The sequence below is a fragment of the Lissotriton vulgaris genome, chromosome 2_1 (genome assembly GCF_964263255.1).
Source record: "Lissotriton vulgaris chromosome 2_1, aLisVul1.2, whole genome shotgun sequence".
NCBI classification, from domain to species: Eukaryota; Metazoa; Chordata; class Amphibia; order Caudata; family Salamandridae; genus Lissotriton; species Lissotriton vulgaris.
Window position 1 is genome coordinate 1,309,819,169 of NC_141687.1, and position 17,236 is coordinate 1,309,836,404.

The following is a 17,236-nucleotide window of genomic DNA, read 5'->3' on the forward strand; positions in this document are numbered from 1 at the left end:
TCATTCGCTTAACTCAGGTTGGCTAATCTTAGCGTGGGTTCCAGGGTAATGCTCCCGGTCATTTCCAGGTCAATATCGAAAAGTACCAAAAAGAGGTTTCTTTGAAAGCAGATGATGCCGCCAATGTCAGCATATTAAGTCCCTATCTGGGAAGTGGAAAACAATTGCCCAAAACTGACTTACTTGGAAATGTACAGTACATTAATAGCTAAACTTTGTTAAGGGGCCTTCCTTAAAACAGAAAATAAAACTGAGGTGAGGCTACCTACGTTGTTGTAACATTGGGCAAGCATGAGATGTTTTCCACTAGCCAAAGGCTTCTGGGTTCCTGCACTGGAAGGCATAATTTTATCAATGCACATACAAAGGAGAATTTCACAGGAAATTCTATGCTTCACGATGGTGGAACGATCTTTTAGAAGTAAGTGGCATCACAGAAAAAACATGGTTATCATTTTTACTCAAGACAAACGTTTTGCACATTTTTTTAAAAGTATACAGTCAGCCTAAGAGTCTTATAGCATGATGGATAAATAGCAGGTACCAGTGTTCCAATAAATTATGAGGGTTGTGTTGCCCAGATTCTGTAGTGAACCACCTAGCAGTTATGGTGGTGGGACACACTCCAAAGTCACCTGCACCCTGTAGCCCGGAGTGCCAAAGGGATAAATGAAGGGATTCGGAACCGTTCGTGCCCATTCCAGATATTGACCCAGTGCGTGCATCACCACTGTTGCGGGTGCTTTTCCACATACCTGTACACTTCCCCGCACGCTGCAGTAGACTACAATGAGGTCCGCAGTAAAATACAACCACTCAATAGATTTGGCTTTCTGATGCTTACCTGTGTGGTAAAACGTAAGTAACGAGAGCAGCACGCCCATAAAAATATTGCTTAAGAAGGTGACCACTCCACAGGTAATTCCTTCTGGTATGGGGTACACGGTTTCCACGAACAGCTCGAAGAAGATCGGCACGCTGCTGTTCAGAAACACACCAAGCAAGATGCAGGATGCGTACAGCGTGGCTAGAATCAAATAAACGGAAAAGAGTTAGAAGAGCATTTACTTTTTGCTGATTTAGACGACGATGCTCAAGTAATTACTTCTAAGTGCCACATCTTAATTATAACGCAATGGGAAGGGACTGAACATTTCAACATTTCGATGCTACCGTAATGGGCCTATTTCCTTTTGACTACTGATGAAGGGACCGAGTCTCGGGACGATTAGAACGAGATCCTCGCTCTTCGGGAGCGATTTGTGTCTAGAAACAGATGACGCCATGAAAATGCAGATGAGGAGGCAGCCGGCAGCGGCAGAGAGCTCAGCGTTCTTCGTCGCAGTAAAAAAACAAAACACAAACAAAAAGCATCCTGCTCAGTTTTCTTTTACTTACCAGTGCCAGCGCTAAAATGAGTGTACAAGGGATACAAGAGCGACCCAATGTGCCAAAAGGATACCTTGGTAATTACATAACTTCTTAAGAAACAGTGGTTACCCAGGACTGATATAGCGTCTGTGGCCAGGGAGGGCCGGCATGTTGCTGCGGGAGTCAACCAATGTCGGACTGGCGGCCTATGTTCGGGGCAATCAAGCAGTGCCCGATGGGGCGGGCTGACAGCTCAGTGTTGGTGACATTTTGCTGGTTGTGTGTGTGCTTTTTTATGGTCTACTGGGGGCTGTTTGATTTACCCGATATTAAAACTAACATTGCCTGCAGTAAGTTCAAATCCATGCGGTCATCCATGCCATGCAAAACACATATACAGAGTGTCTTAACGAGTTCAAAACTTCCCCATCTGCAAACATGGGCCACTATTTTAGGTTTCAAATGTAATATTTGTGGCCACTTTTATTTTGGTGCCCGGGCCTATTTTCTGTCCCAGCACAACACTGGCGATCACTGAGCTGGAGGCAGAACCATGCTTTCCTGTTTACCCACGCAATTACCCTATTGATTCCATCTGTGTACAAAGGTACAGGCTTCATCCCTATTGCTAACTTATTAAATTGATTGAATTGGAACAGTGGGGTTCCTACTGAATCCCACCTAATGCCTCTTTTCTCCATCCATTACACGGATTACAGATGGATACCGCTGTACTTTCTGCAGGTTCTCCAACAAGTATTTACAATGCAACGGTCTCGCCTTTGCAAAAGTTCGAGCTATTGGCATTGTAAATGACAATTTTTTTAATGTATGTGTTGGTTTTGAAAACAGATAAATAAATGGCATTGTTATTTACACTGCAAATAGCTTAATCTCTCGCAAATGCGAGACCTACGGCATTTGCACCCACACACACAGAGAGTCTCCCCCCCCCACACACACACACACACGCACACACACACACAGAGCCACAAACACACACACAGAGCCACACACACACAGAGCCACACACACTCACACACAGCCACACACACACAACAGATATGGTGGTGGTGGATCTGGTGGTGGTGGTGGATCTGGTGGTGGTGGTGGTGGATGTGGTGGTGGGTGTGGTGGTGGATGTGGTAGTGGTGGATGTTGTGGTGGTGGATGTGGTGGTGGATGAGGTGGTGGTGGTGGTGGATGTGGTGGTGGATGTGGTGGTGGGGGATGTGGTGGTGGTGGATGTGGTGGTGGTGGATGTGGTGGTGGATGAGGTGGATGAGGTGGCGGTGGTGGATGTGGTTGTGGTGGTGGTGGATGTGGTGGATGTTTTGGTGGTGGTGGATGCGGTGGATGTGGTATTGGTGGATGTGGTGGTGCTGGATGTGGTGGATGTGGTGGTGGTGGATGGGGTGGTGGATGAGGTGGTGGTGGATGAGGTAGTGGTGGATGTGGTGGTGGATGTGGTGGTGGATGTGGTGGTGGTGGATGTGGTGGTGGTGGATGTGGTGGTGGTGGATGTGGTGGTGGTGGATGTGGTGGTGGTGAATGAGATGGTGGTGGATGTGGTGGTGGTGGATCATGTGGTGGTGGAAGTGGTGGTGGGTGTGATGGTGGATGTGGTAGTGGAGGTGGATATGGTGGTAGTGGATATGGTGGTGGTGGATGTGGTGGTGGTGGATGTGGTGGTGGATGTGGTGGTGGATGTAGTGGTGGTGGATGAGGTTGGTGGTGGATGTGGTGGTGAATATGGTGGATGAGGTGGTGCTGGATGTGGTAGTGGTGGATGTGATGGTGGATGTAGTGGTGGTGGATGAGGTTATGGTGGATGTGGATGTGGTGGTGGATATGGTGGATGTGGATGTGGTGGTGGATATGGTGGATGAGGTGGTGGTGGATATGGTGGATGAGGTGGTGGTGGATATGGTGGATGAGGTGGTGGTGGATGTGGTGGTGGTGGATCTGGTGGTGGTGGTGGATCTGGTGGTGGTGGTGGATGTGGTGGTGGTGGTGGATGTGGTGGTGGTGGTGGATGTGGTGGTGGTGGATGTGGTGGAGGGGGTGGATGTGGTGGTGGTGGATGTGGTGGTGGATGAGGTAGATGTGGTGGTGTTGGATGTGGTGGATGTGGTGGTGGTGGATGTGGTGGTGGTGGATGTGGTGGTGGTGGATGTGGTGGTGGTGGCATCCTGCTCAGTTTTCTTTTACTTACCAGTGCCAGCGCTAAAATGAGTGTACAAGGGATACAAGAGCGACCCAATGTGCCAAAAGGATACCTTGGTAATTACATAACTTCTTAAGAAACAGTGGTTACCCAGGACTGATATAGCGTCTGTGGCCAGGGAGGGCCGGCATGTTGCTGCGGGAGTCAACCAATGTCGGACTGGCGGCCTATGTTCGGGGCAATCAAGCAGTGCCCGATGGGGCGGGCTGACAGCTCAGTGTTGGTGACATTTTGCTGGTTGTGTGTGTGCTTTTTTATGGTCTACTGGGGGCTGTTTGATTTACCCGATATTAAAACTAACATTGCCTGCAGTAAGTTCAAATCCATGCGGTCATCCATGCCATGCAAAACACATATACAGAGTGTCTTAACGAGTTCAAAACTTCCCCATCTGCAAACATGGGCCACTATTTTAGGTTTCAAATGTAATATTTGTGGCCACTTTTATTTTGGTGCCCGGGCCTATTTTCTGTCCCAGCACAACACTGGCGATCACTGAGCTGGAGGCAGAACCATGCTTTCCTGTTTACCCACGCAATTACCCTATTGATTCCATCTGTGTACAAAGGTACAGGCTTCATCCCTATTGCTAACTTATTAAATTGATTGAATTGGAACAGTGGGGTTCCTACTGAATCCCACCTAATGCCTCTTTTCTCCATCCATTACACGGATTACAGATGGATACCGCTGTACTTTCTGCAGGTTCTCCAACAAGTATTTACAATGCAACGGTCTCGCCTTTGCAAAAGTTCGAGCTATTGGCATTGTAAATGACAATTTTTTTAATGTATGTGTTGGTTTTGAAAACAGATAAATAAATGGCATTGTTATTTACACTGCAAATAGCTTAATCTCTCGCAAATGCGAGACCTACGGCATTTGCACCCACACACACAGAGAGTCTCCCCCCCCCCCACACACACACACACACGCACACACACACACAGAGCCACAAACACACACACAGAGCCACACACACACAGAGCCACACACACTCACACACAGCCACACACACACAACAGATATGGTGGTGGTGGATCTGGTGGTGGTGGTGGATCTGGTGGTGGTGGTGGTGGATGTGGTGGTGGGTGTGGTGGTGGATGTGGTGGTGGTGGATGTTGTGGTGGTGGATGTGGTGGTGGATGAGGTGGTGGTGGTGGATGTGGTGGTGGATGTGGTGGTGGGGGATGTGGTGGTGGTGGATGTGGTGGTGGTGGATGTGGTGGTGGATGAGGTGGATGAGGTGGCGGTGGTGGATGTGGTTGTGGTGGTGGTGGATGTGGTGGATGTTTTGGTGGTGGTGGATGCGGTGGATGTGGTATTGGTGGATGTGGTGGTGCTGGATGTGGTGGATGTGGTGGTGGTGGATGGGGTGGTGGATGAGGTGGTGGTGGATGAGGTAGTGGTGGATGTGGTGGTGGATGTGGTGGTGGATGTGGTGGTGGTGGATGTGGTGGTGGTGGATGTGGTGGTGGTGGATGTGGTGGTGGTGAATGAGATGGTGGTGGATGTGGTGGTGGTGGATCATGTGGTGGTGGAAGTGGTGGTGGGTGTGATGGTGGATGTGGTAGTGGAGGTGGATATGGTGGTAGTGGATATGGTGGTGGTGGATGTGGTGGTGGTGGATGTGGTGGTGGATGTAGTGGTGGTGGATGAGGTTGGTGGTGGATGTGGTGGTGAATATGGTGGATGAGGTGGTGCTGGATGTGGTAGTGGTGGATGTGATGGTGGATGTAGTGGTGGTGGATGAGGTTATGGTGGATGTGGATGTGGTGGTGGATATGGTGGATGAGGTGGTGGTGGATATGGTGGATGAGGTGGTGGTGGATATGGTGGATGAGGTGGTGGTGGATGTGGAGGTGGTGGATCTGGTGGTGGTGGTGGATCTGGTGGTGGTGGTGGATGTGGTGGTGGTGGTGGATGTGGTGGTGGTGGTGGATGTGGTGGTGGTGGATGTGGTGGAGGGGGTGGATGTGGTGGTGGTGGATGTGGTGGTGGATGAGGTAGATGTGGTGGTGTTGGATGTGGTGGATGTGGTGGTGGTGGATGTGGTGGTGGTGGATGTGGTGGTGGTGGATGTGGTGGTGGTGGATGTGGTGGATGTGGTGGTGGTGGATGTGGTGGTGGTGGATGTGGTGGTGGTGGATGTGGTGGTGGTGGTGGATGTGGTGGTGGTGGATGTGGTGGATGTGGTGGAGGGGGTGGATGTGGTGGTGGTGGATGTGGTGGTGGATGAGGTAGATGTGGTGGTGTTGGATGTGGTGGATGTGGTGGTGGTGGATGTGGCGGTGGTGGATGTGGTGGTGGTGGATGTGGTGGTGGTGGATGTGGTGGTGGTGGATGTGGTGGTGGTGGATGTGGTGGATGTGGTGGTGGTGGATGTGGTGGTGGTGGATGTGGTGGTGGATGTGGAGGTGGTGGATGTGGTGGTGGTGGATGTGGTGGTGAATGTGGTGGTGGTGGATGTAGTGGATGTGGTGGATGCGCCTCGACGCCACCTCCAGCCCCCCAGTATCGCTGAGCCAGAGGTTGACGGGCACGGAAGCAGGAGCTGGGCGAGAGGGCGAAACTCTGAAGCGAAAGTGAAAGCATCCGCTCCCCGAGGTGCCCTGCCCAGGAAGGAGGAGCTGTGGCCACCTAAACTGCTGCAACTGTCCTCACACCACTTACCCAGAGGAAACCATACGCCAAACGTTCCCAGAGGGTGCAGTTAGCACCAGGCCTGGGATTATGACCCAATAATAAGTAGGTTAGCTACAGATGAATGCCAATGCTAGGACCACCAGCCTGGAGGGATGAACAGATTTACCCACTAGCTAACATCTTTCCAGTAAACAAAATCCGTAATAACTGGAGTTGCCAAAGCTTGCTAATTGATGGGTTAACCTCCTTTGAGTGGCGCACTCAGCTGGTGATTATAGTTGGGAGGGGGCTCTTTTCGGGTCATCTGTTGATAACGTGATTATGAACGGATGGTGGGGTTGGGGTGGGGCAGCGAAATGAGCAAACTGGCATGGCCAGAGGGTCCTTATCTGCAGGAAATCACCACACTGATTTGCATTAGGTTGAGTACAGTGCCATCTCGAACATTTATTTTTAGGGTGGGGCGCACACTGGGTCACGGATAAAACTGGTGGGATGTGTATTTATCTTTGATACACATATATACCTTCATACAGAAAGTTGAATCTAATCATTTAAAGCAAATATTGGTGCCTGTGTTGCCTCAAATAGTGCTTTGCATTGAAAGGCACATAGAAAAATAAATGTGCATGGCAAGTTGCAATGTCTGTTTTTAGGTCTTGCCTAAGACAGTACATGCGCTGACAGTTGCGAGACATTGTTATCTTAGTTCTTAAGCCAACCAATGGTAAGCAATGGGTCGGCGCTTGGTCATTCTGATCTCAATCGTTAAAGTGTGTGTCCTATCCATCCTCCTCTTTTTTTGTCTCTCCCCTCCACTGATCGCTTTTTTAAGTGCTACTTTTAAATTTTTGCTGGAGCAGTCTACGAACGTGTATGTGCTTTCCAGCTGTCAGTCTCGTATGCTTTTCTTCCTCTCTGTTCTGAACAGTGTGTTCCAGTCCCTCACCCATAAGTTTCTCCACCACTCCAGGCCAACTATTCTAGACTATTTGCTTTCTCCTTGCCAGCTCCATGTTACTGCCTTTCAGTTGCGTTTCCACACCCCTGAAATGCTGCCCCATCCTTTCCCTGTTTTGCCTCAGCTGCCGTTGGGGATGCTGTGTCTCGTGGCTAAAACCACTGCCAAAGCCCAACAGGTCACACAAGGTGAGCCCAATTGTCTATGCCAATGCTGGTTTTCTGTGTTGCCTCTTGACACATTCAACAGCTGTTGTGATGGGTACAAGGGAGAGCAGGCATTTAATATACAACAAGGGTACTGACTCCATCAGACCCACCTTTGAGGACGCCACAGGAAAATGGGAACCAGGGTAGGCCTGGGGGGACATTTCTAGAAAACAGTAGAGCCACAGAAAGATAGTTAAGTTAGAAGTGTGCCTCTCTCTCACTCACACACACACATTTTACATTTCCGTGCGTTGTGTTTGAGAAGAAGTTGCAGGTAGCCTCGAACGGCCTTGAAATGTGAGCCTCGGCTCGGTTGGGGGAAGAGTTCCCCTTTCAGCCCCATGTTGTACATCACTATCCTGGATGGTTAAGGGGGAGGGGGTTTGGGGCCGTGGCTTCTTTTGAGGCTAACGGTTTTCATTTGGTGGAAAGGGCTGACGGGGAGGTTGGCAGGAAGTACCCCGGGGTCACATTACACAAGAGGCGGCAGGTTCCTAGGGGAAGAGGCGCATATTAATGAACAAAGCCTTCCCAGCACTCCCCAGGGGAGGCGGTGGCACAGCTGCTACCAGATACGGCGGCCTGGGGAGATGGCTGGAGACTGATAGGTGGTTGGGGGGGCGGGGTGGGGGGTCGAATGTCGAATAGAAGAAGGGCTTCGGGTATCACGTGGGATATCAGAGGCGCCATATAAAATCAACAACTAACAATGATCACACATAATATTCTTTTACTTCGAGGTGGTGGATCAAGTGAAGCACTTTCACTTTTAAAAAAGATTATGTTTAGGTTTGACATTTTATAATAAAAAATTAAATCAAAGGGGCCTTTGAGATTCGACAAGGGTGCTAGAGGGTTCGATGCTCCAAGGAGTAACTGTTTTGGGTAAGTGAGACTCAATCAAAAGGGCCAAACTTTTATTCAAGGGCAGAGTCAGTCACATATAAAGAGTGAAATCGCAACAAGCAATAAGCGACTGCATGCAGGTTTTAAGATTCACATTCGAAGAGAAAGGCAGTAACCCAGTTAGACTGTGTGAATGTGTCAGACTGGCACCGAATCTGACCTGCACAAACTATGCGGGGAGTGCACTATTTGGCACTGCATGGGGATGGCGGTGTGAAATGTTGCACCTAGTGCCAGCAGTGAGTGCTGGATTCATGTTTGTCAGGATGCGTTCGAATTATGCAAGGCGTGTTGGTGGGGGTTAGTGGTGTTTTTGGCATCGTACTGTGTTATGTCGTAATTATGGTGTGGGTTTTCCTGGGCGATGTGTTGTTACAAACTTGTAACTGAATTGTAAACCACTGCAGAGCCCAGCCGTTACAGGACGAGGAAGTAAAAGTAGGGCAGCTGTGGTGACCCTTACATATTTTTGGGGAAGGTAGACCAACCTCCCCCGCACACCACACTTTCAGAGCCTAGCTGCGGCATCGCAAAGGCACCTTGAGCTCTAATGCAACAAGCGCTCGCCATTTGTCACTAAGCCCCGTCCTTTTCAGACTGGGGGAGTGTTTTTCTTTCTCGCCTCTTCTCTATTGGCTGGAACGTAAGCAACGGGCGTGTTGTTTACATTCCAGCGAATGGAGAAGAGGGGAGAAAGAAACTAAAAAACACGCCCCCTAATCCGAAAAGGACAGGGGTTAGATCGAGAGAATGTCATCACTGGGACCTCTTCTCCAATGGCTGGCTGCCGTTTAGGAGGCCAGCCAATGGAGAAGATGGGTGGGGCTTAACCTTGCTACTCAGAGACATTAAATCTCGCCAGCGAGACTGCGCATGTGCGCAGCCTACGCTAGCCGAGACCAAAAAAGCGGCCCTCCTGCACTTACAGTCCAATACCTTTGTGATTTCTCCTGGTTCTAAAGCAAAATCCAGCTATCTCTGTGATTAGTACAACAGGAAGTCGCTTATTCCCTAAAGTGGGATATTAATAGACTTCCCCAGTTTCAACCTTCCCACTCTCGCTCCTCATAGCATTTGTGGCTTAAAATTGGACACAGTCCCAGATCAATGACATAATCTACTACAAACCTAAAGTTCTAAGCCCATATATTAATATGGCTAAGTTCACGTTGAGTCCCATATGTGCTAGTCCTGATAAAATCAACAAATAATTAAGAGGTCGAAACACCATCAAGAGCAACATAACCTACCTTTCACCGCCAAAATATAATTATTCAGCTGTGAAAATTATATCCAATCAGACACACAGCATTTTTATTTTGGGTGAATTGGTTGGTGGTTGTTCTCTACATCTTATAACCACTGAATTCTCTCATTGTTGTGAACACTGGGGACCCTAAGCACTTTGCCTTTCTGACATACTGTTCTTAAAACAATTGGCATCTGTGAAATATTTAATATTATCTTTGTGTATTGATAGAATAGATTTTCCTTTTCTTTTAATGTAGTCAAGAGGTTGTAATAGTTTATACACCTGGAATAAGTAGGTGAGTAATGTAAACGACTTTCAGGAAACCAAACTCTCCACAGTTCTTACTGTACACGTAAGAGAACTAGACTCTAGAAAACTTCACCAGTCCATAAAATGTTTCCTCCCGTTAGTGTGCATCAGTTATGAAAGAAGAACACATTCTCCCGTTTGTAAGGTCAGTCTAACTGTCTGTCAGACTTACTGCTACCAATTCTTTATAGTATACTGAAAGTGGTCTGAGATTTTCCCTCTCAGGAGTATTTCCTTCTCCCAACATGCAATTGGTTGCTCAATGCATCACTCAGCCTCTTATTGAGTGCTTGCTGTGCAATGCATCAGGGACTATTTTACATCCCAAGAGTACAATGAAGCATCTAATAATTTCTCTAATAAGTGCATTGCATACAGAAATACATCATTTTCTGTTATCTTTTTTATTCCATCTACCCCTTTGTTCATTCTCATCTTTGTATTACCTACCATCTTTCCATTTATGTTTATTTCTTGCTGTTTATTTCCTCTATGAATGTTCCTGCTATCTTTTCTATCTGTCGCTTATTAATTGTTCTTCTTCCTCTCTTTTTCTTGCAGCAAACTCTATGCCAAAGTGAGTAAGTAGGGTCTTAATGAGCTAACTTGTGCAAATACAGCCACAAACAAAATCTGTTTCCGTGGGTTATCACATTAAACACAATCCTTTTTGGTTTTGACAATGCTTTTTACCTAAGACACGGACGAGAACACAGTATTATAATACCTACTGGAACAGTGTTCTCCTAATACACTATATTTCGAAGAAACTTAGGGCCAGATTCACTAAGATTTTACTATTTCTAGGTCTGATTTAATTTTGAAATGTTCCTGATTTACTCATTCATGAGTACTACATAAGTAAGTCACATGCGAAATCTCAATGACCAAGCTCATAGCACGATCATTTTTATTTCTCCCACAAAACTAATTTATGTTACTGATATATAACATATAAGTGGGTAAAACTAAAACTTTTTTTACTACCTGGTAGGTGCACAATTTGTATCGGTTTGTATCTCCGTTTATTGAGAAATTATCCTTTTAAGAGAAGTACAATACATAGCATCATGCAGTACACAAAGACCTTAAATGTACAGTTAGATGGTTACATACAGGTAGACGGGTGATACATGAATCGAGTAGAAAAAATGTGTTGATAAAAAAAGACATCTGACAAAAGTAAAGAATTTACCTAGATAGCAAGGTACATTTCGTTTCAGAACTTTATTCGATTATTTCACAATAATCATAAAAGCATACAAAATATATACAATATACATTCCTTTCAAAATGTTCTGATACAAATTTACTACCAATTTCAGGTTAAAAACAGTGAATAAAACAAATACTAAAAACAGATATATAGGAGCAGGTGCCGCACATGTTGGTTAAAAAACGGCTTAATTAATTAATTAGAAGACCATACTTTTCCTAGCGGCCATTGATTTTAAGATAAACGTGGCTGTGAAAAAACAAATATCAGGGTCCTCTAGGGAGAATAACAAACTCATTGCTGATTTTATCGTTATAACAGCCTTTTTTTAAATAAGGGTTTCAGATATGCAATGCGAAAGGGTAGAAAAAGGTCATAGATCAATAAAAAATGTGTAGAACTCTGTTTAGTAACCCTGTCACAAGGGCAGGGTGCGGAGGGATGATATTTCATACGCGGAAAGGCCACCAGATGGTGGACAATTCCCAGTCGTAATCTGGTTAAGACAAACCGATGGGATGGCCTGGTAACTATTCTCAGATAATTTTGAAAACCAGATATAGATATGTTGGAGTAATAAAATTGTGAGGTAGCTAGCAACATATTTCCGTTTCTCCGCACTTGTGCTTTCTTATCCATGTAAAGACTCTTTAACTCTTTCTTAGGGAAGTCAGATAAACATTCGGGGTCTGCCTGGACATCTACATTAAATACATCCTTAGTTGTTGTCATTACATAGTCAATCCATGGGATCGTTGAACATTTATCTAGGCGGAGACAATCTCTGATAATACTCCTAGTGAAGCCGGTTCCTTCTTTTGACCAAATTGCTCTCCACACCAACAAAGGTCTTACACTTATCAGGTCAGATAAATACTCCAGCCCCAATTCAATGTGCGTTATCTCAGTTGAGGCTGATTTAGGTAGGCATAACAATTTTTTGATAAAACAATTCTCTTCTACCTGTAGGTCCACATGGCGACAATGCCCCCAAACACCGGATCCATATAATGCAATTGAAACACATCTGCACCTGTAAATGTGCAGCATATCAAGGATACGACGGTCCCCAAGTTAAGTTGCAAATTTAAAAACACCATGGATACTCCTAGACATTTTAGCTTTAACATTGGTTACCTCTTGAGACCACATACCATTGCAGTTAAACGTTATACCCAAATAGCAGAAATTGTTCACAATTTCAATTTTCTTATCATCTATATAAAAGGGTTTCATCTTCCTCATTTTCTTCCTACACTGCATAATAAAAGTTTTTGTAGTGTTAATTTTCAACTTCCTGCCCTTAATAAATCCTGCAAACTTGTCCATTAGCCTCTGCAAACCGAGGGGGGTTCTGGATATAAGCACCGAATCATCGGCGTAAAGCAAGACGGGGGTAGCCAGGCCATCTACTTGTGGGGCATCAGAGTTAACCTCCTTAAGTTCAGTATCAATAGCAATAATAAAGAGAGAGAAGGGGGAGGAGCTACGCGGGCATCCAAGATGGTCGCGTGAGCAGAGAGCTCCCGAGACCCGCGCCGCCCTTCTTCATCTATCCTGCACATATCCTGATTACTTCGACGGGCTTTTGGAGTACAACTCTCACTGATGCTGTTGATCCTTTTTTGGTCGAAATCGGACCTTGGGGACCGTTTTTCTATCGTCCTCCACTTTCTGGCCTAACCACCGACGCAACCGGGGTCTCGTCTGCCTGTTATGGCCGAGCTGTAATGCAACAACAACGGCTGCCTGGCATCTGGCCCACCGGTGGTGTGCCACTTTCACTTTCGGTTTCCGGCCTCATCGTCTCTGTCTCCTCCTACTCTATCTTCGCCTGCCACTCTCACAGTGCACGCTCTCCTTCCTTGGGCTGGAAAGGAGGCCCGTGGCATTCTCTCTTAAAACCACAGTTCAGAGTTTTTGGACTTATCATCGTCCTGCTGTACCTGGGTGTCTTCTACCGCTGCTGAATGCAACATGGCGACAAAACCTGAGGCGGAAAAACGCAGAAAGGCTGTAACTCGGGGAGGGTCGATCCAGCCTAATATGATCGAGCGCTACACCCAGCCGAGAGGCTCCCCTGGTGTCACCAGTGTTGGCTCTGAAGGCCCTCGAACGGACATGTCGTCTTCCTCTGAAGTGTCGCTCCAAGACCTTTTGGCCGCCATTTCTGGACTTAAGGCCAATATGAGTCAGCAATACGAAGCCATCGTGTCCAAGATAGACACGGTGGCAGTGGATGTTACTCTTATTCGAGCCGATCTGGCCAAGACGAACGAGAGGGTGAAGGCACTGGACTTGAAGGCGTCGAGTTTGTAACGGACATGGCGGAGGCGCAATCCGAGATTGGGAACCTGCGTTCCTCACACGACCTACTGCTCAAACGTATGGAAGACTACGACAATAGGGCCAGGCGGAACAACATACGCCTGGTCGGAGTGCCGGAAAGTGATGGTGCTGCCTCGATCGATCTACTGGTCGAGGAACTTATTGTTGCCAAACTCGTTCCTGCTGGACTCAGCAAGTTCTTTGCAGTAGAGCGCGCCTATCGTTTCCGAGGAGGTCAAGTGAAGCCAGGAGGCCCGCCGAGGCCTATCATCGCAAGACTATTTCACTATCGAGACAGAGACGCTATCCTACAGGCCGCTCGTAAACACGGCCCGTTGAAATACGACAATAACTCAATCTCCATCTATCCGGACTTCACTCCCCAAGTGCAACGACAGCGATCTGGGTTCCTCGGAGTGAAGCGTCGTCTAAGGGACCGGGGACTGAAGTACGCCATGTTGTTTCCAGCTCGCCTGCGGATTGAGTTCAGGGAACGAGCTTATTTCTTTGATCAGCCGGACCGTGCTAATGACTGGTTGGACTCGTTGCCGACGGATGATACCGAGAGCGGAGGCCCTGGTGGTGCAGAAGGTGGCGCAGCGGCCCAGGAGTAACGTGGGCCCCCGAAGGTCCGACTTGAGACTATGAACTCTACTGAGTAAATTTATTGTGTGCTTTATGTCTATGCCTGTGGCGGTGCGGGTGCGGGTGATTTCTCCCTTCCTCCTCGGGGGGTTCTTTGTGTAGATCAGATGGGGCGACAGGCACACTGCAGTTTGGGGTGGCTTTTTAGTCAGCAGGGGTGCAGGGTGGGGGGTGTTGTAACGGGTTCTTGGTTGGGGGATGGTTCTTGGGGACTTGGTTGTGTTTCGGTCTGTTTGTTATGTTCTCTTTTTCATGGTATGTCACTGATTGCAAATATTCCACAATTGGGGTTGTGGGGGGGGTCGGGGCAGATTGCCTTTGCTGTGATGGGGGGTGGGGGGGGGGTGAGATGCAGGTTCTTTCTTGGAACGTCAACGGTTTGGGTGACAGAATCAAACGTGGCATCGTTTTACAGTTTTTGAGGCGCCATGCCCCTGATGTTGTGTTCCTTCAGGAGACCCACTTGATCGGTAATGCCTGTAAGGCTCTCGACCGTCGGGGCTACCGATTGGTCGCTCATGCTGGTTTCACCTCTGGGTCCCGGGGAGTGGGTATCATGGTGAAATCCTCCCTAGCCCTTGCGATTGACGATGTTACATTAGACGATCGGGGGCGGTATGCTGCTGTCTCCGGGAGGTGGGAGGGTAAACCGATTGTGTTAGTGGTTGTATATATTCCCCCGGGGCTGCAAGCTACCACCTACGCCGACCTTGGCAAGACCCTCCTTGGTCTCCCAGATGGACTGTTAATCATGGGTGGGGACTTCAACTCTGTTATGTCTGGGGAATGTGATCGGCTGCCCTCCAGAGTCCTACCGCCTTCCCAGATGTGGCTCAATGAGATGGCGGATACTTTTGGTCTGGTAGATGTCTGGCGTTCACTACACCCGTCCCTCCTGCAGTATACCTTCCACTCTGGTGCGCATGGCAGCCTCTCTCGTATAGATTATTTCTTTATGCTGGCTTCCACTCTGTCCACTGTCCGGAAGGTTCGCCATCTTCCCCGGGGTATCTCGGACCATTCCCCCTTGATGGTTAGGATTTCTGTGGGTGGTTTGCTTGGTAACAGGATTCCCCCTGTCCCTCAGATATGGTGAAGGCGATTGACTGTTACTTTGATGAAAATGTGGGCTCTGTCACCTCCCCTACTGTTCTGTGGGAGGCCTTTAAAACGGTTATCAGGGGTTCCGCATTATCTCTCATTGCTGCTGAGCGAAAGACGAAGAGGGAGGCTGTTCTGGCCCTTGAGACTGAGATCACTGCGCTTGAGAATGAGCTGGGTGGAGACGACACGCCTGCGCTGTTGCACACTCTGGAACTGAAACAGGCTGACTACAAGGCTTGTGTTACTGATGCTGCTAAGTTGATGCGAGCGAATCAATTGGGCCGGCTTTATGATGTGGGTGACAAAGCTAGCAAACTCCTGGCATGGCTGGATAAGGCTGAACGAGCGAGTCGTGTTGTGCCTGTTATTGTTCGCGAATCTGGTGTGACTGTCTCCGACCCTGGCGAGATTGTTGATTGTTTTGTGGACCACTTCCGGAAGGTTTATACCCCGGTGAGGGATCGGGATGAGGCTGATTCCAGGCTGTTATTGCGTGATATAGCTCTTCCTACTGTCTCGGAAGAAGATGGCCTTGCTTTGGAGGCTCCATTCACCGTAGATGAGATTGCCCTCGCCATCCGATCGTTACGCTCGGGTAAGGCGATGGGCCCGAACGGGTTGCCCATTGAACTTTACAAACTCTGTCCGGACAAGATGGCCGCCTATCTGCGCAACATGTTTCTCGATGCGTTTGAGGCTGGAAGCCTTCCACTCGAGCAGCGCCTAGCTACCATAGTGGTCATATATAAGGATGGCAAGCCTCGTGACCACTGCACCTCCTACCGCCCCATTTCTCTGCTAAATGCGGAACCCAAAATCCTGGCTAAGGTTCTGGCCAATCGGTTGTTGAAGGTCATTTGCGACTTGATCCATCCGGATCAATCCGGTTTCATTCCGCACAGGAACACGGCCCTTAACCTGCGTAGGCTTCATGGTGTTCTCGCGAGGGCTGCAGCTCTCGCGGAGCCGGCAGTGGTGGCCTCCCTGGACGCCACTATGGCCTTTGACACCATCGAATGGCCCTATCTCTGGGCGGCCCTCTCTAAGTTTGGCTTCGGTCCTAACTTTATTGCATGGGTCAAGCTCCTTTACGAACAACCACTCGCTCAAGTTGTGGTAAATGGTAGATGCTCTGACCCCTTTCCATTAGGCCGTGGCACTCGTCAGGGCTGTCCGCTTTCCCCGCTTCTATTCGCGCTGGCGCTTGAACCCCTTGCGGCGTGGCTTCGGTGGGAACCCTCGATTAAGGGGATCCGGTGGTCGCCAGATCTCGAGGATCGCGTCTCATTGTATGCCGATGATATCCTTCTCTATCTCACTTCCCCTCAAAAGTCTCTTAACGTCCTCTTCGACGTTCTTACATCCTTCGGTAAGAACTCCGGATTAGTCATCAATTGGACTAAGTCCTGTGTCTACGCTATAGCCGGAGCTCTACCACCTCTGCCTCTCAGGTTCCCCATCTTGGTGGCGACGGACGGCTTCAAATATTTGGGGATCTATGTCTCTACGGTCTCTTCAGTCCGCTATGAGCGGAACCTATATGCTCCGCTCCGCCGACTCAAGCAGGATGTGAGAAGGTGGCGTGAACTGCCCCTATCCCCATTGGGTCGAGCGGCGCTCTTCAAAATGATGTCGCTCCCCCGATTTCTTTACGCCCTGCAGAATTTCTTCGACCCTGTCCCTGCTCGCTACTTTCGCGAGGTCGAGAGTCTACAGCGACAACTAATTTGGGATGGTCGTGCCCGTATTGCATTGTCCAAGCTCACCCTCTCCTGGTACGATGGTGGTATTGCTTTGCCGGATATTAGACGCTATTACTGGGCCTCACATCTGAGCGCTATCAATCACGCGACGTACTCTTCAGAACCCGCTCCCGCCTTTGCTTTGGATAAAATGTTATTGCCAGGTGGAAACTTTAATAGGGCTTTGTACTCTAAATCGCCCATCCGTCTCCTTACAGGTCCTACGAAGTGTGCGGTGCGGACCTGGAGGGATGCTACCGTGGCCACGGGCTGGGGTGGTAAGCTGACGCGTATGACGCCATTGTATGACTCGGATCGGT

General features: G+C 48.4%; 1 protein-coding gene across 2 annotated transcripts in view; it reads right to left on the reverse strand.

Moving 5' to 3' along the window:
• SLC49A4 (solute carrier family 49 member 4) overlaps window positions 1-17,236 on the reverse strand; it is a 530,561-nt gene that overhangs the window by 66,473 nt on the left and 446,852 nt on the right. For both annotated transcript variants that reach the window (XM_086957070.1, XM_086957071.1), the window contains exon 8: window positions 845-1,027. In XM_086957070.1, the coding sequence (XP_086813196.1) occupies window positions 845-1,027 (183 nt within the window). The remainder of the gene's footprint in view (window positions 1-844; window positions 1,028-17,236) is intronic.